This window comes from Panthera onca, chromosome D2 (assembly GCF_046562875.1).
Source record: "Panthera onca isolate mPanOnc1 chromosome D2, mPanOnc1 haplotype 2, whole genome shotgun sequence".
NCBI classification, from domain to species: domain Eukaryota; kingdom Metazoa; phylum Chordata; class Mammalia; order Carnivora; family Felidae; genus Panthera; species Panthera onca.
The window spans coordinates 85,344,363-85,363,984 of NC_138349.1; the positions used below are offsets into that span (position 1 = coordinate 85,344,363).

The following is a 19,622-nucleotide window of genomic DNA, read 5'->3' on the forward strand; positions in this document are numbered from 1 at the left end:
CTAAGTGCATGGCAGCATTTAAGGGAACTGTCCTCTCCCTGCCCTTCCTGCCAACCCCAAGGGAAGGACAGGCCACGGCATCCTGTCACATACCTGTTTGCATCACAGGTGATTGAATGAAAAGGGGCGACTCATGAAAACGAGGCCCACAGAGTCATTCAACTATCACAGAGTAGGACCAAGGGTCACACAAGCCGGGGCTGGGGGGTAACTCCAAAGAACAAACTCTTAAGAACGACAGCCTCCTGCCCCAAACTCCTCCCCCAGCCCTGGAAATGCACAGAGCATTTAATAGGCTAAGTGGGATGGTCAACTCTATGAGTAGAATGTCAAGTAGTGTTTCCCAGACATTTTACACCTAGGAGCTCCCCCACCTCCATCTCACCAATACCCTGTAAGTCTCATCATCCTTTACAAAGTCTCTTAGAATGCATTTTCACATTTATAATTTTAAAGTGAATGGCAATCCAGGAAAGTAAGAATGTACCCAAGCAAGTTTAGCATGCAACTATTCAATAATATAAATACATCAAGTAAATACAAACACATACATTTTGCAATTATGGAAAAACTCTCAGCTGCATTTTCTTTCAGGATTCAGATTTTGCTAATTGATGTGTTCATGAAGGTATGACTTACACTATTATAATTTTCCAAAATGACTAGTCTCTGCTTAACATATGATTACGCATTCCAATTTAAAAATGAAATAAAATCCATTCCAAAATCTATGGGACATCACCAGGCCTACAAAATATAGTAGCTTAGCCTATATAAAACTTATTAAGGTAACTCTGAATTTTCTAGTGAGGACTCACTAGATGAAGACATTCAGGGGATCCCTAACCCCCTACATCGGGATGGGAAATGGTGTTTGCATATGCACTTTTCTGGAAGAATGTCTGTAGCATTTATCAGCTGTCATGATTGTCAGACTATAGTCATGCTTTATCAAGTAGACATGGGCTTTCTAGTTTGGTGCTTAAAATCAAGGACTTTGCTTCCCATAGACCTTGGCTCAAGGACCAACTCCACCATTTACTAAGTCTGTGATCACAGAAATCAATTTAAAATAGCTTCAACTTCCCCTTCTGCAATATGGGATATTGCATCTTTTATGTTTGCTGTGAGATTTAAGGGAATTAACGCAAGATAAAGTATTTACTAGATTGTCTGGCCGGTACTAAGAACTCCCTGACAGTTATTGTTAAAACGTGATGAGACCAAAGAAGAGAGACTAAGCAGCACAGGAAGGTTGGGATGAGGGGAGAGAGAAAGTATCAGGAGGTAGAAAGGCATCTGGAAAGAAGCGGAGTGCACACAGAGTTGTCACAGCCTCTGCGAAGTGTTAGAAACTTTTTCCAGAAAGAGGGGACAAAAAATCTGAAAGTTCCCTCTTCATTTACTAGACGGATGATGAAGCTTCCTTGTAATGAGATTTTGGGGAACACTCTACGGCTGTGCTGCCCAAGTAGTGGCAGGTGACTACTTAGATTTAAGTTAGTTAAATTAAACAAAACATTAAATTGTCAGTGTAGTCCTGTTTCCAGGGCTCCACAGGCACGCGTGGCTGGTGGCTGCCATCGGGGACAGCGTGGCTGCAGGACATTTATGAACAGCTCTGTTGAAGAGGGAGAAATGGCTGAGTCAGGTCTTTCTCCCTTTGGAAGGGGCAGAATTCAAACTGAAAGTATGTTTTCAAAAAAATAAAAAAGATGCATGGGGAAATACTGTGGCAGGTCACAGAACCACAGAACGAAAGGAAGAAAAATCAGAGATCAGTACAGGCCTGGGCATCTTCTAACCCAAGACAACAGGACCCAACAGCACTCCCTTGTGTGTGACTTTGTCAGGACTCATTTCCTCTCTGTGGTGACAGGCTTCCTCCATGATGTCAGCTAACGCGGCCACTGTGGCTTCAGATCCGTTTCCATTTCTTTAATACGTGATGCCAAAGTCTCCCCGCCCTGGTTCCTTGATTTTCCTTTCCTGGAAAAGCTCTGACTGGCCTGGTATAGATTGGCTGCCCACTTCTCAGCACAAGAGGGGGTGCAGAGGTCAAGAACTCTGACCCGCCCAGCCTGGACGGCCAACCACCCGTGTGGCCAGTGGCACGTCCACCACAGGGCACTGGCATGCATGGCGGACGGAGCCTTGACATCAACACGGCCACCGGTAGCAGTGTGAGCTGGTCAGCTGCCTCCAAATGTGTTTTTGCCTAATAACATAGGATCGGAAAAGTTCCTTAAACCATACCACAGGGCTGCCTTCATGTTTTTGTTTTTTTTTTTTCTAATATTTATTTTGTAATGCGATTATGTTCCCCTATCAGCAATTATAGAAACAGTTTTCAACCCATATTAATTAAAAAAAAAAAAAAAGATTGTCCTGTGGTTTAGCAAACTATAAATGAAACATTCCTTTTCATCCTTATACCCAGGATCTGTAAACTGAAAAACAAACAAACAAACAAACAGTCACTGAATTCAAACATACTCTTTTTCACAGTATTCTTGATGTAAAATTAGATTACAACACTAAGTTCCTTGTTTCTGAGACTCTTATTTATACAGACTTGGTTCTCTATTCTATGGCTCATGTAACTATGTCCTCGTAAAATTTCCTGTTGACATAAAGACAGTAAGAGATGTGTTAAGAAAACAAGAGCAAAATGCAGATTGAACTTACATCCTCTATGTCCTTGTCCAGAGCCACAATTCTAAGAGGGGTGGTCAAATTCAGACTGTCGGAGATAGTGGCTCCCACTGGGGCAGATTCCAGAATGTAGCCTTGATAACTGGGCATAGTGAAGTAGGGACTCTGGTTGTTTTCATCCAGTATTTCAATATGTAGACTGGCAAAGGCTGGCAGAGGGTGGCCATTGTCTTGTTCAGCCTAGAAAGTAATTTTTTGAGAAGTTAAAAAATTCTATGTTATTGGATGCTTTTGGCGTGTTGCTTTTCACATCATATAGGAGGGTTCTTTTTTGATCTAGAGTCATTACAGAAAGAAGAAATGCTTTCAAGTCAAGGGACTGGGGCCCTTAGAACGAGTCGACGAGGACAAGAAAGTCCAGAGACAGCTCATCAACTTTTTGGTCTCCTGTCCTCAAACTCAGTATATATTAAAAACAAAACAAAACAAAAACAAACAAAAACACTAATAAAGAATTATTGTATCTGCATTATATATTGTTAGGAGAGAAAATTGTGCTTAAAAACAGGTAGACAGAGGGGCGCCTGGGTGGCGCAGTCGGTTAAGCGTCCGACTTCAGCCAGGTCACGATCTCGCAGTCTGTGAGTTCGAGCCCCGCGTCAGGCTCTGGGCTGATGGCTCGGAACCTGGAGCCTGTTTCCGATTCTGTGTCTCCCTCTCTCTCTGCCCCTCCCCCGTTCATGCTCTGTCTCTCTCTGTCCCAAAAATAAATAAAAAACGTTGAAAAAAAAATTAAAAAAAAACAAACAAACAGGTAGACAGAAAATTGAGAAGCAAAGGCATTTGGTAAATTGCTAATAAAATATTTAAGTAAAAGAGAAAAAAATTCATAACCTAAAGTATTATATTTACTTTATTTTCCTATTTGTCTTCTCATTCCACACTAATGATCAAATCCCCAAATAATTCATATTTCTATATAAAGTTAATAGATTAAGGCTACATTTTTGCCCATGGAAAGTCCTCAAAGACATCATATAACGGACAGAGATGATTTCAAGTAAGTATTTTTAAATAGCTGTAGAATTCCAAATATTATTTAATTAGACATATGTTATTAAAATATAATTAAGACTCATGTACTAGAAATATGTTTGTTTTCTTGTCTTTTCTCCTCTTCAGTTAAAAAAATTGATGACAATTTATATTTCCAATAGATTTTCTTTTCATGAGTACGTGGTCATGTTGTGAATGGGGGAAACACCAGCCCTTGACTTTCTGGGTTTTGTTTTTGTCTTTCTTTTAGAAAATGTACCTTATTGTATAGCAATCCAGAAGTTATTTCAGGGAAGATTTCATCACAACTGACTCCTAGAAAATTTCCTCCAAATGTCAAGAAAAACCTTGACACAATTCAATAGAATGTATTTATTGAAATAGATTCAAATTTTCTGTCATAAATTTTTACTGATAAGTTTTCCCCACTTTTGCAATAGTTGTGTTTTGAAATCAACTCCAACTGAAGGTTAAATATTTTATATTAAACACTCAAGTGCTTTCCTGGATGAAACAGTACCATTTTAGCCATGAAAATTTACAAGTGGTTCAGATAGGTATCTCTGATTTTTCAATCTGGGGCAGAAACTCGAGCTTCTAGAAGATAATTGTACACTTTCTTCTGATCATAATTTAGTATTTTCATCAATGAAGAGGGTGAGTAACAAATCACAGTTACCAGTCTGGGAGGACTGGTGACTTTGAACCAAGAAAACTCACAATATTTTTTCACTTCATATTATTATTAATATTGAACTATTTTGAAACATCATTTATGCTAATTACTAATTTGAAATCGTGGTAATTAATAAACCCACTGTAAAATTAGGTTATTTAAAGCACTGATAAAAACTATGTATTTTTCTTCTTTTTAAATATTTTGAGAATTCTATTTCAATACATTAGATTTCCTTTATAATGCTATGTCATTTATTGTACGCATTTATATTTTCATTGGGGAACATATTGCCAAAGTGGTCCATGGGACAAAAGGTTCAATGAGCCCTGATCCGCACGGGGAACCACAATCTTGAAATAATGCACAGCCTTTTCTGGACTTACGCATTCTTCTCACACATACGCCTATGCGCCAAACCCCCCCGCCCCCCATCAGTATGGACTGCTCTTTCTGTGTCCAGCAGCTGTCATTAATTTGCGCTGAGCCACAGATGCTCTTCAGGAGTTCCCTCTGTGACACACAGCAGGCTTTTTGGACACAGCCAATCAGGGTGAGAGGGACAGACTCTGACTAGAAAACATCACTTTTACACTGGACAAAACTAATTGGTCCTTACGGGCTTCCGACCCAGCAACTGTGATCTGATTAAAGCGGGAACAGTTCATAGACGCAAGTCATTGTGAGCAGGACCTTTCTCTCTCCCTTTATTTTGCAGCTAATTATTCCAAAAGCCATGATGCCACATCCTGGGCATGCCAGCAGTGCTGCGAAAAGTCACAAACTCTATAATGTATTCCCTCCCCCACGATAAACACACACAAACACACAATTTATGGATGGTGAGGGGAAGACAAAAAGCCTAATTTTATAATAGTGAAAGAAGCTTATGTTTTACATTCAGCTCATAGGTTGTTAATTTTTACTGCCAGCTGTGACGCCAGGAAGAACATGTATTATTTGCATGATGAAAACAAAGTGGTCCAATGAAAAGGAAATGAAACTCAAATTAGATCTCTGGGCACAATCAAATTCTGCATGTCTTTAAAAATAACATGCAAAAGCCCCGTTTTAACCCTCACATTAGTTTGTTGTTAATATGGCTGATATTTTTGGATTGCTGCCATATATTGTGTCAGGTGTGCTAACCAGGCATCTGTCTCCAAAGTCCACATTCCTAATCTCTATCCTATTTTGTATACCCCTCTCTAAATGTGAGAACATATACATTTGTGTTGATGGAGAAGTAAAAAGGTTAGTTTTAAGTTCAAGGCCACATCACATGTAAATACCAGGCAGGAAAGCATCAAAAACTCCAGTCTCCTGATTTATGAGAGGCTACTCAGAGAAATTCACCACCTTTCTCCAATTCAGAGGATGCAAATGAACATTCCAATGTAAGACTGATGGGAGAAATTAGTGGCAGGAAAGAATATTAATAACGTAGATACTCCAGATTAATTAGAGTTAAAATATGGCACTTAACACAAATTAATACCATTACACTTTACTCTTCAGTGACACCATGCATCAAACCTGTCATCCAATCCTTCCTTCTTCTGTACAATATACATAGGAATTCTCAAAAATCTGACTTGTTCTGATCCCCGGTAACCACTCATCAATGAGAAGAGAAGTGCAAAAAGCAGGTCAGGTGAAAGAAGGTGGTATTTTAACAGTTCTTCTTCTTTTTTTTTTTAAATTTGTTTTAATCTTTATTTATTTTGAGAGAGAGAGATAGAGTGTGAGCAGGGGAAGAGCTGAGGGGGGGTAGACAAAGAATCAGAAGCAGGCTCCAGGCCCTGAGCTGTCAGCACAGACCCTGACGCAGGGTTCGAACTCCCGAACCGTGAGATCATGACCTTAGCTGAAGTTGGATGCCTAACCAACTGGGCCACCCAGGCGCCCCAAGAAGGTGGTATTTTCAAAAGTCACTTAACCCCATTAGGTAACTGTATTTATATCTACAGAGTCTGTAGTTACCAGTTAAATATTATATTTAAAAGCCAGGTTTTTTTGGGAGAATTTCTGGGCATGAGTCCCATTTTCAGTAATGAAACTAAAAGACAAGAAAGCAGAAGTATAAAAAAAATAAAATAAAATGCACTATTCAGCTACTTTGGCGGGCAGAACACTGAAAGAGACAAACCACTTGATCTTCGGTATTAAAACAAGCAAGTGCTGATAATGGCATAGCTGCCTGCACCTGGGGACTGAGGAAGCAGGATAACTTTTCCTGTCGGAGGGGAGCAAGCACGTGAACAAATCCCACCATCTCCGATAGGAACCCTCTCAAGGAGATAGAACAATTGAGGGCAGAACGGGAAAATGGGAGAGATTATCAAGACGTTTACATACATTCTAGGGAAGAAGAAAGAAATTGTTTTCTGCTAGACAGGACTTACCACTCGAGGGCCTAGGGAGCCTACTTTGCACACGTTCACTTGTGAGGACCTCACTCCTCACAGGTTTTGCTGAGCGGGGCCCCTGGCAGGGTCAGTTGCCCAAGCCATCAGGACTCCTACACTCCTACACTGTCCTTACCCCCGAACCTGTCTTCAGCATTGAAAACACTGTTCAATAGCCTTTCAACACGACACTCTGTCTTGGTTTCCTCTCATAGTACCCCTGACCTCTCCCCATTGTCCTTTGCTGGTCTCTCCCAGCCCCAGAGGGCTTGGCCATCTCCTATTCATCCTCACACTCAGGTGCTGGTGGGTCCCTGCGAATGTCATGGCCGTAGAAATGTCAGCAATGTCCTCACTCCAGCTCAGCCCTGCCCTCACCTGCCACGTGAGCCCCTGTGTACATGGCCACCGCACATCTGTGCCTGGGGCCTGAAGAACATTTCCCCTGTAACCTGTGCCAAAGGTGGGGGGGGGGTCTCAATTCACAAGCCCGCTGCTTGGGGGGTGTTCACGACTCCTGGCGGTCCCATCTTCCAGCTGTTCGGCCAGGATACTCAGACCCTGGACCCACCTTGCTTCTTTTGCTCCTCACGGCTAATCCATGAGCATATTTTATTGACTGTGAACTTCCAAATGTAAGCAGGACCTAACCACTCCTCACCTCCTTCACCTTCTCCACGATGATGCCACTATCATCATCTGTTACCTAATTATTTAACCTGTCAGCTTCCCCCTCATCAGGAGCCCACACCCCATAAGGGAGGCCAGCACTTTTGTTAAAGAATAGCCAGATTGGGTCACCTCTTCTTTTTTTAAATGTTTATTTATTTATTTTGAGAGAGAGAGAGAGAGAGAGAGCACACATGGGAGAGCAAAGGGGGGGGGGGGGAGAGAGGGAGAGAGAGAGAATCCCAAGCAGAATCCACACTGTCAGTGCAGAGCCTGGCATAGGATTTGATCTCAGCAACTATAAGATCATGAGCTGAAATCAAGAGTCAATGCTCAACCGACAGAGCCACCCGGCCTTCCCTGGATTGGGTCACTTCCCCGACCAAAGCCCTTCATCGACTTTTACTTCTCCTGGGCCTACAGGATCTCATCTCATCATGCTCCCTCATGCGAGGCCTCCATTCTGGCACCCTTCTGACTAGGCCTGCGGTGTGCCCCTCGTGGACTCACCTTCCTCCAGAGTAGAGCCTTCGGGGCACAAAGGATGCCACTCCTCACACCCCTGTCTCCCAGCTGAACACAGGCTACTTCTTTACACCTGCAGGAGGCTGACACTGCGAACCTGACCCCCTCCTTCCCCCCCCACCCCCCGGCCACTGGGGCTTCACAGACCCCTATCCCTTAGCCCACTCTAAATGCAACTTTCAAACAGACCAGAAGAGCACTTGCTTTGGAGAATTTCGCTGGAGGGCTAAATTTATACTTCTACTTTCTCTTTTTGATTAGGAATGGTATTCATTAACACTTTTTTTCCTAATCGATTTAGATTGCTAAAATACATTTACTCAAGTTTCCAACCAAATAATTTATTTATTAGCACTAACAATGCTATTCGTTTTCAACGTTCAAAGAGCGAGGCATTTAGACACGCCTGCCTTGAGATTCAAGCATGAATTCCTTGGACTTTTATTTGAAAGCCAGTGCTTACAAAAGTCTAAACATTTCCCTGTAGAAAGACATGTTGTTATTGAATTCTTTTTCAAGTGCAAAGTGAATCATTGTGGAACAGATACCTCTGAAGTTAGCCATAGTAACAAACAAACAAACAAACAAAAAGAATGGGGCATAGCACTACTATGATTCTGACAAAAAATATGATACTTTAACACAATTATAAAAACAGTTTAAAACAGACAAAAGTAATTTATGCTGTTACAGGCATACAGTGGGTGTTCTCAGGTGTGTGAGGGGCAGTGACCAGGAGAGGGTGGTGAGGCACCTGGGGTGTTTGTAATACCCTTTTTTCCGTACATATGGATGCTCCTATTTGTGAAAACTCATCGAGATACATACTTTTCAATAAAAATGTTACTAAAGAACTACCATCAACTTGCTCTCCCAAAACATGCACATAGGTTTCCCCTCCTCCCACCACTAGTAAACTAGTTTATGGCCACTAGTTTATAGCAAGGTAGTCAACTAACTTACGGCCACTCCAGAGCACATGGTACAGTTTAATAAAGGCTGATCCAGGAAGGGGCTTCAACAACCAACACTGCAAAGCTATTTAAGCATTACAGACGCTTGCCTCTTCTAGTACATCGTTTCGTTAAAGGCAGGCTCCAGAAGTAGGCTCTGCCTTTTGTACTTTTCCATTCAGTGCTTCTCAAACACTGTGTTTCCTGAGCCCTGGTTCTGATGCCTCAGTATCACGTGAGGTTATGGTTAAGGCAGATTCCTGGGGCTCAGTCAGACTTTCTCATTTGCATTTATTTGTCTGTTTCCTTATTATTATTTTAATGTTACCCTGGCTTACTGGCTCCAAATGACGTTAATATACGGTTGGTTCTCACACTTTGGTGCCCCGAGAAACACAGGGGCATCTTGACTGAGTGGGGGGAGCCCTGAAATCTGCCCTTCAGAAACAAACACATCATATGGTCCTGTCCAGCTGCTAGCCCCCCGCAGATCAGTTAGGTCCGTGCACCTTGTCTTCTCTCGTTCAGGTTCCCAGGAAGCTGTGACACTAAGGGTGGCCTCAGCCCAACTCTGCTCTGGCCTCACGGGCAAGTAACTGTTCCTTTGTCGGCTTTAAGCAAAGTTTTGTATTTCAACTGGATGGAACGGATGGACATGAATAGTGGGGGGGACCTTGCTTGTGTGAGGGAGTTCTCCTTAGGGTCCAGCTCAGCTCACTAGAGTCCTACAGGGTGTTGGGGCCAAAGCTCTACTGACAGTAGGTTACATCTCCTTTCTGTGAACGTGCACTCTTCTTTTGAAATGTCTTAGGGAGATGTGGCAAGCCTGTGTTGCCCAGGTCAAAGATGATATTAATATTAGCAACTAATTAATAATTGAAATAAGTGTATCTCATTGCTTTTTGACCCTTCTTATAAAATCATAGTGCCTTAAATTTACAGACATTCTTTATTTAAACTTTAATACTCTAAGGAATCAAAGGATGTCCAAAGAGTTTGACAGCAAGTGGATTTATAAGTCACTAAAAAATATCTGAGGACTTAAAAAGCCATATAATGATTTACCAGATAAAATGCAAAACACCGCTTTGTATATTACACACAAATACTGGTTTGTCTGTAATGTCATAAGTGTAGCAAAGAAATACATCCTTGGCTGGAAATAAATACATTTTCTGTTTGACCAACAAGAAAAATATCTTCACTAGACAGAAGATAGACAATGCACACGCGGCAAAAGTTCATAATATGACAACACAACAATTTGGACACACTTCCCACCAAAGGAATATTTTTAAGAAAGTGAAGTATATTGTATCTTCACTTGAAGAATATGCCCATTCTGTTTATAATTTATTGCAATGAATCTGCAAAGTTCCTGTATATCTTTCAATAATAAAAATCTTTCTTCGTGTCTGAGATACAAACCGGCACCAGAATGACTAAACCAATTTTGAATGATTTAAAGAAGGAAAAAATCAGTCACTTTAGGGAAGACACAAGCTCAGGAACCCCTGCTAATCACAGATATGTCAGACTCATTGGCTGGTGCTTTGAACATAGGAATCATCTTGGCTATAAATAGCACGGCCAGCCAGAGACAGAATTATGATAGTGATAAAGTAGTAACTTTTTCTGGAATGCTCCTGTTTTATCTCCCTCATTTTGCCATGCCATCTGCCTCCCCAGTCAGCAGAGGCCCATGCAGGGTTCTGATCCTGTTCTGACTGGGTTTTCTCCCAACAGCTGAAGTGTCTTATGTGAACTGGTCAACTGGAAAAGTTCATCTTGGAATATCTGAATTTCACAAAAACCCATCAATAGCCCAAAAAACTGATCTCCAAGTGGGTTATTTTTCAGAGCCTGGAAAATAGGGAGAGCGGGAATTTAGTGTTTCACCTATATACCAGGTTATTCTTTTTTAAAGAAAAGTCTTATTTATTTATTTTGAGAGAGGGAGGGAGAGAGAGCGAACATGAGCTGGGAAAGGACAGAGAGTGAGAGGGAGAGAGAATCCCAAGCAGGCTCCACACCACCAGCACAGAGCCCGGCGTGGGGCTCAAACCCACAAACTGTGAGACCATGACCTGAGCTGCAACCAAGAGTCAGATGCTTAACCAACTGAGCCACTCAGGTGCCCCTGTACCTGGTGACTCTTGAGAAAAAATAGTGAGTAGACCTACTGAACTCACAAGGTGGAGAATATGTCTAAAGTTTTCCATGGGGAAAGGAGCTTATGAAGATCCCCTGGGAATGGCTGCAGATGTACGTAGACGCATGTACTGGGGAGGTATGGCAAGGACCACTCAGAAAGCAGCTTCATTAGAACATTTTACAGTATTTTCACTTGCTGCCGTACTCATACAATGACCTTTGCAGACAAGGGGGACTTGCCGAAATCAAGGCACCGTGACGAGAATGGATAAGTTGTTTTTCCTCTTCCAAGCACCTGCAGGTCACCTTGTGAGGAAGGAAGGAGGCCAAATAAACTATCACCTCCGTGTTTCTGTCGGCAGCTTGCACATTTGGATAGACACTGTATTCAACTGCTATGCTGTATTTCTGCTCTGAGGGCACAATACGTTCTTTCCTTTTATTAATTTCCATAATTGTCATATTACTAAATAATTCAGGCTCACGCTTAGAATTTTTTAGAATTGGGGACAACCAGAAGGATGTACAAGTATACAGTGTTCTTTTGAGGAAACAAAAATAATGTTTTATGTGTTAATCTTTACTGTGCAAATTTTTAAGAAGGAACATAAAATTTGTTTTGTGTGTGTTGGGTTTGTTAAGAAATGTGCAGAGTTGGGGCTCCTGGGTGGCTCAGTCGGTTGAGCGTCCGACTTCGGCTCAGGTCATGATCTCATGGTTTGTGAGTCCGAGCCCCACGTCAGGCTCTGTGCTGACTGCTCGGAGCCTGGAGCCTGCTCGGAGCCTGGAGCCTGCTTGGATCCTGTGTCTCCCTCTCGCTCTGCCCCTCCCCGACTTGTGTTCTGTCTCTATCAAAAATAAATAAAATGTAAAACAAAAATAAATTAAAAAAAAAAGAAATGTGCAGAGTACATGAAAAGACACTTTTCCAAATAAGGTACCCAGTTGGCTAACAGACACATGAAAAGATGCCAACATCGCTCATCATCAGGGAAATACAAATCAAAACTACATTGAGATACCACCGCACACCTGTCAAAGTGGCTAAAATTAACAACTCAGGAAACAACAGATATTGGTGAGGATGCGGAGAAAGAGGAACCCTCTTGCACTGTTGGTGGAAATGCAAACTGGTGAAGCCACTCTGGAAAATAGTATGAAGTTTCCTCAGAAAATTAAAAAGAGAACTACTGTTTGACCCAGCAATTACACTACTAGGTATTTATCCAAAGGATACAAAAATGCTGACTCAAAGGCACATGAACCCCAATGTTTATAGCAGCTCTATCCACAATAGTCAAAGTATGGAAAGAGCCCAAATGTCCATTGACAGATGAATAGACAAAGAAGATGGAATACTACTCAGCCATCAAAAAAGAATAAAATCTTGCCATTTGCAATGACATGGATGGAACTAGCATGTATTATACTAAGTGAAATAAGTCAGAGAAAGACGAGTATCATATGATTTCACTCATATGTGGAATTTAAAATACCAAACAGATGAACATAGGGGAAGGGAAGCAAAAATAAGATAAAAACAGAGAGGAAGGCAAACCATAAGAGACTCTTAAATACAGAGCACAAACTGAGAATTGATGTAAGGGAAGTGGGTGGAGGATGGGCTAAATGGGTGATGGGCATTAAGAAGACACTTTTCAGGATGAGCACTGGGTGTTCATGTAAGCGATTAATTACTGGGTTCTAGACCTGAAGGCTAGACTATTCTATATGTTAACTTGAATATAAATTTAAAAATTAATTAATTAAATTAAAAAAGGAACCTAAAATTAAAGATGAGCATGTATCAAACGTGTTGATGAATTTCCAAAAGTATCAGTCATTAAGAAATCCATGCAGCGTTTGCTATTTCATTACTAATAAGAACTAATCCTTGACATTTTTGTGGGATAACTTCTCTAAAATATATAAAGAACTTTCACTCTTAATGGACTCCAACTTCCTCACCTTAGTGATTCTGCTACTAGGGCAGACACAGTTTATTGTCTACTGACCTGCCAAACTGAGATGTGGGGCATGTCTGTGCTTTGTCTGTGAGCAGGGATCTGTTAGGACAGGGAGAGCACACTCAGCTCGAGTATTTCCCCCATAGCATTTGTCTTGCTTCCTGTGGATGGAAACATCAGGTCCGAGGTTTTCGGTCCTAACCCCGGCTCACTGGAGACTCCTGGTCAATCTTCCCTAAAGGGAGTATGCACGCCTTTCTTTGCCCCTCTTTATTTCTCCTTTTTCTGAGAGACTGACAAGACTCATGTGGCAGCAGAAAGAACAGTAACTTATACTTCACTATCTCCTCAGCAGACGTAACTGATTTTGACAGTTCCGTTTTCATGGGAGATGCCACCCTTTTTATTCTGAGACGTGATGACTGATGTCTGTGGCCCTTAGCTCCGCCTATCTGCTTTTGACACCTGCGATCTTTCGAATCAGCAAAGTTCTCCATGGAAAATACGTGTGGTGGGTAAATGATCCAGTGTCCTGAAGGCAACATGGAGTGACTTGACCTATTTCTGTTTTAGCAACATTCTGTTGGGAACGTGCAGGGCTGGGGTAGGAGAAGCAGCTGAGGTTGGAGAGACTACCTGCGTGAGAGGGTGGCCTTGATGGTGGGGGCCAGAGAACTGCCATAGGCACAGGGGCGGGGGAGACAGGCAGGAGAAACCCCAGAGCTACGTGGAGAAGACCCAATGGTGACTGGACATGGACCGCAGGACAGGTGTCTGGGGAGCTGGCATCTCCTAGATGGGGTGCCCGGCCGACTGTGCTGGTGGTGAGCCAAGAGAAAAGCAGGAATAGAAGGCTTCAGGTTTCCACAGGTGCTGAGTGTGCTGCACTCTCAACACGACACTCTTGCATTGCCCTGGGACTAGTTATCCAGCCGGTAATTGCAAACATTGATGCAGACCTCAGAAGGGAGGTCAGTCTAAAATCGTCATTTCCATACCTGCGGTTTCCTTGAGGCAAAGCCTCCACACATTTCTGTCTCTTCAACACCAAGCAAAATGTCAGGCACCTCTTAAGGGCTCAGAAAAGACGTGGCAAACTGAAAACCAGCAAATGCCAGATGCCTTAAAAACAAGCGAGCCTGAGTTTCCACTGAATCTCTGTGAAGTAGAGTGTAATGAGTATCCCCGTTCAGATAGAGCCCAACGATCTGTGGCATCAGAAACCCATGTGCCACGTAGCTGTTCTCTTGAGCCTCAGTCCTTCCTAGGATGCACTGTTTTGTCACATGACTGGAGCAAAGTAACTCCCCAGGATAACCGTCACATCAGCACTTATATTTAAGCTCGCCAGTTTCAATTCTGTGGCTCATTTTTTGTGTCAATATATATCTTTTCCTTAGGAGGAGGTTTTTTTCTTTTTTTAATATAGTCATAAATAGCTTTAAACTCTGCCTTAACATAGGTCTAGCCCTCCCCCTCACCCCCAAGTGATTGAATTTATTTGAAAAGTTAATTGCAACTTTTTTCTGGCAATAGACACAAGATAAAGTTGTACTGAACGCATACACTTTCAAAAGTATGCATGTACTGTGGATCCTGAGAAACTTAACAGAAGACCATGGGGGAGGGGAAGGGGGAAAAAGTGACAGAGAGGGAAGAAGGCAAACCATGAGAGACTCTTAAAAACTGAGAATAAACTGAGGGTTGATGGGGGGGTGGGAGGGTTGATGGGTATTGAGGAGGGCACCTTTTGGGATGAGCACTGGGTGTTGAATGGAAACCAATTTGACAATAAATTTCATAAAAAAAGTATGTATGTAAATATAGTGACGATGTAGGTACATAAATCTAGCAGCTTTACAAGTTTTCTTGTGCCAGGGAGAAAACTAACACGACAATTCATCGAGCACCTTGTATGCAGTATACACGGTTGGGGTAGGGTCTTGGGCCACAGTGTGAAGACATATATTACAATCTGCACTACTGCAGAGGTCAAGAGAAAATAAACAGAAAAACTGAATGTAGAGTGATCAGAGCCACCATAGGGACAAGCAGGGATGTAAGAAGAAGCCTCCAACTGGTGGCCACGCCTTTCCAGAGGAAGTGAAGCCCACTGATGCTAATTACTGGTGCCTCGGTGTGAACCAGACTCCCATGAGAAAGGATAGGATGATTCAGGAGGCAAGGCAGCGTCTACAAATGCCCGGAGGCAGAGAGAACAGGGCGACTGGAGAGTACTGCTAGTGCTCCGAGATGGCCAGACGGAAAGCGTGCAGGTAGACTAATGAGGGCTCCGGTTGATAGGCTCAGGGTGTGGACGGACAAGGAATACAGGTCAGCGTGCTAGACGGGAGAAGCAAGCCAGTGGGAAAACGTAAAAATCGGACAGACCATAATACAATCCTGTCTGTGAGCCTCGTTTGAACCCATGGGATTTAGATAAAAAGCAAATTCCTTTTTAGATAAAAAGCAAAATGTTTGAGCAACTGCCAGGCAGTGAATTGTTAATAATTTATCCATTAGATATTTGTATTAGATATCTGGAGCACCAACATATGTACTAATAGTTTTGTTGTTGTTGTTTTTTAATACTACACTTAAAATAACAAAAGAGAATTTTCTGGGCTTTGCTAATGAGACTTCATGCATGAACTAATTCATGATCACCCAGAATCTAAAATATGCTTTTGTATTTCTATCTCATAGTTGCTTTTTGCTTCGTAACTATGGTGATCACATAACTTTTCATCCAAACTGGGATGGTTTCGAAAGTGAAAGAGATATTATGAATAATTACACAAAGACAACAGGCATGAATATGAACCATCCTGAGCCAACCAAATGTGTGATTCTTATTCAAAATGTGTGCTTCATTTTAAAAATGCTTAAGTGATGACATTTATTTTAGATTTGGAATAGCGTCTAGAAATGGAATGCCCTTTCCTCTTTTAACTGGACAAGTTCCAATCCTGTAATATCTTAAAGCTGGTGAACTACTCCATTTTCTCTTCCTAGTCTCACCTTTCCATTTTTGTAGGATGCTGAATGAATCACTGGCTGAGCCGAATGAAATAAAGATGATAAATCTCTTAACCATGACACTTACCAGCTGTGAAATGTGCATGTATCTTTTTAAAGCAGAATTCTCAAAGTCTAGGAGAAAATGCTTCATTTTGTTTTATTTTTACTTAACTTCCAAAACAGAAATTGGGATCAAATCCAATAAAAACTTTTATGGCCAATGAAAAATGAAGCATTATTAAAATAAGAAAAAAGGGAAGAAGCTGAAAGACCTACTAGAGAGAACTGCCAGATTGTAGCATTTCAATGGATCCCTCTACAAAGCCACAATATTCAGCTATTATTTAAGCAGGTGGCACATTATTATTCTTATAGATTGATACCTTTGCTTATTATCCCCTTGACTGCACACAAAACACAGTAATTTGAATCTAATAATGTCTGTAAAAACTTCCATTAATAATATATAGTGTTATTAAACCATAAAAAAATTATCTATGGCCTGTTCTAATTGATTTTGGTCTCTGTGATTGATGGGCTGAGTTTCACCATACCTGGGTATGCCAGGACAACTAACCTTGTAATAAAGGAAAATCACTGATTTCAGGTTTGAAATGAGGCGGTTTGGAAACACTGCTTCATCGGGTTTCTCACCTCCCACAGAGAGGAGCACCACAGGAGTATAAGCAGATCGCCGGTAGACAATGGAAACGTATTTTTGAGTTTTATATAGTTCCATGATAATTAAAATAGTCAGTGCAAGAAGATAAATCTCATGCGTGGCCATTTTACACAAATGGTAAAAGGAGTCTGTCTTTGTGGAATGAGTCCCAAGTCCTACTAAACAAAATCCAAGGAAATAGTCTTACATGAGGTTCTTCCATGTTCTGCCTCTATACCTCGTTTCCCCATTAACCACTCATAGCCGCATACATCATGCCTCCTCGTTTTCACTTCTGCTCTTCCTTATGTTCAAACATAAGGAACTTCTATCCATTGGCCGAACTCTTCCTATGAAGCAACACTGAGCTTGGCATAATCTGCAAAACATCTTCTCTGAGTCCCCAGATTAATTGATATCTCCCTATTCTGTGCTTTTCCAGCACGTTTTAGTGGTCCTCCTATTAGCAGGCTGATGTGTTATATTTGATTTATCAGCCTATATAACTCTTTGCCTCCATAGACTACAAGTTCTTCAAGGACAGAAGACAACCAACTAATCTCAGGATCTGGCAATGCACAACAGGATCAGTGCTCACAAAATACATCCTAATTTGAGCTAACATTAACTGTTTGTCTACATATGATTGTCTGCAGTTGCGGTGACACATATTTAAGCCACACAACCATTCCTAAGCAACGGCATCTGGGTGGAGTGAAAGAGTATGGCCCTCACTTAGATGCTGCTTTTTAGTGAGGTTAACTCTGAGTCAATCACTCACCTTACCTGAGCTTAGTTACACATTTGTACCAGTGAGCATACGACTAAGGTTGTGGCTCTAATTCAATGAAAAATGAACTTAACTTGTACAATGTACTTGCTCAGTAAGTTTCCCCATCTTACTTCCTTTTAACACTTTTAAATTAAAAAAAAATATATCCTAGGGATTCATTTCTATAGTTATGGTTCTCTGTGTGTAGATATGAGAAAGTCATATAATACCCATTGTTTAGATTTATCCCATGTTCTTGCCTGTGTCTGTTCTATTAATTAGAGTGCCCTCCATAAATTACCATTATTCCTTCCCTGTCCAGCTTCCCTGACCTTCCCAGCAAAGTCTATCAGAATTAACTGGCAGATCATCTGGATTTCCACAGTACCTTTTAAATGATTTTATTACAATACAGTAAATATTATTAAACTGTTGTTGTAATGCCAAGTGCATTCCCCTCGCTTTGATAATTTTTCCAGTCTGGGATCATTTTTCAAAATAAAGAAAATAATGAGACATATATTAAAAGAATTTATGGAAAGGCAAGATCTTTTGTTTTTATGTTAGAGCAACAATAGTTTTAAAATAATACATTATTAAAATAAATAAATATATGAATGCATGCACATTTAAAATATAGTTACTAGTGAAGGTTTTGTGGTCAAAAATTAGTTTTTTTGGCAAGAAAAATTAAACCCTAGAAGTGTAACAAAGTTATATTATGTAGTATTATATACATTTGACCAGGACATTTATTACATATAAAAATGCTCAGTATTTGAATCTCATCATAATATAAACAGATATTTTAAAAGAACACAACACAATAGAACTGCCACAGTTCAATTTTTTTAACAAAAACATTGGCTAACTGCTGTCAGATTAATTTTATGTTTTATAACATAAAAGAGCCTACAGTAGCTGCTATTGGTTTCTTTGATTAGCAGTTTAGAAACACAAGGTAATAAAAAATTAATTTAATTTACCTTAATAACCAAATCAAATTTCTGGTGAAAATCTCTGTTTACGGGCTCCAGGAGGCTAAGTTCTGCCGTCCTAGGATGCATATGGAAAAATCGTGGGTAATCCTCCGGAGTCCCTGAAAGACAGTGAGATTTCAGTATTAATTGAGAACAAGAGGTAATATGTGTGTGTGCTATATCTGTTTTCCTTCATCAACCGAGGAACAAAATCACAATTTAATTAGTAAATTAAGTTTCAAAATTATGCAGTCTAGGGAAAGGAGACACAAATGTAGTATGTAATTAATTAGCTTATGAGTAAGAAAGATGGAAAATATTTCTTGTTTGGATGGTTTTCTAAATATATTTTATTAGGAGAGCTCTTTAATTAACTTGAAACTTCATCACATGAAAAGAGATACTAAGTGTAGGGAGAGCAAATTTTGAATTATAAAATTGTGTTTTAATGGTGCATAAATCTTAATTATGGTCTGCATGGTCTTCTACCATATCTTGTAATAAACAAAGACTAGTAATTTGTACCAAATATCAAGCTGCTTGAAAATTAAAATGAACATATTCTGTTCCAGCTGGTAAAATATTTTTCTAAAGGCAAGAATCCAGCCAATTACATCAATCATATTAAATCAAAATACATTGATGATACTCTTAATGCCTACAGAGGATATTTCTTAAATACAGGGATTATAGTGAATTGAAGCACATTTCTTCCTGCAGAAATTTTCTTCAATTTCATTATCTTCCTTTGTTTAACATGATATTCTTTGTCTCAAAGTGAAGAAACAGTAGAAGTCATATCATGTAACTATGGAATATATTATGCATTTGGCAAAACAGTAACTGTAAGAATAAAATAACTATGGCTTCCAATTATTAAAGCCTACTTTGTGCTAAATGCTTTATGTAAATTATCATCAATAAGTCTGTAAATCATTCCCATTTTACAGAGAAGGACTTGAGAACTTTGAGATATTAAATAATGTGTACAAGATCAAAGGGACAATGTAAGATAGAGCTTGAATTCAAATCCAGGGTGCGAGAAGTCAGACATATCAAAAAATCGGTTAATTTCTATTACTTCTTTGCTTCAACACTGAGACAAGAAGAGAAACTCTCCTGGGG

The 19,622-nt window shown here is 40.5% G+C and overlaps 1 protein-coding gene across 6 annotated transcripts in view; it reads right to left on the reverse strand.

The window, feature by feature from the left end:
• Positions 1-19,622, reverse strand: part of PCDH15 (protocadherin related 15) — a 1,703,323-nt gene that overhangs the window by 341,603 nt on the left and 1,342,098 nt on the right. For all 6 annotated transcript variants that reach the window (XM_078434112.2, XM_078434113.2, XM_078434110.2 and 3 more), the window contains 2 exons: positions 18,504-18,616; positions 2,689-2,895 (listed from right to left, as the gene is read on the reverse strand). In XM_078434112.2, the coding sequence (XP_078290238.2) occupies positions 2,689-2,895; positions 18,504-18,616 (320 nt within the window). The remainder of the gene's footprint in view (positions 1-2,688; positions 2,896-18,503; positions 18,617-19,622) is intronic.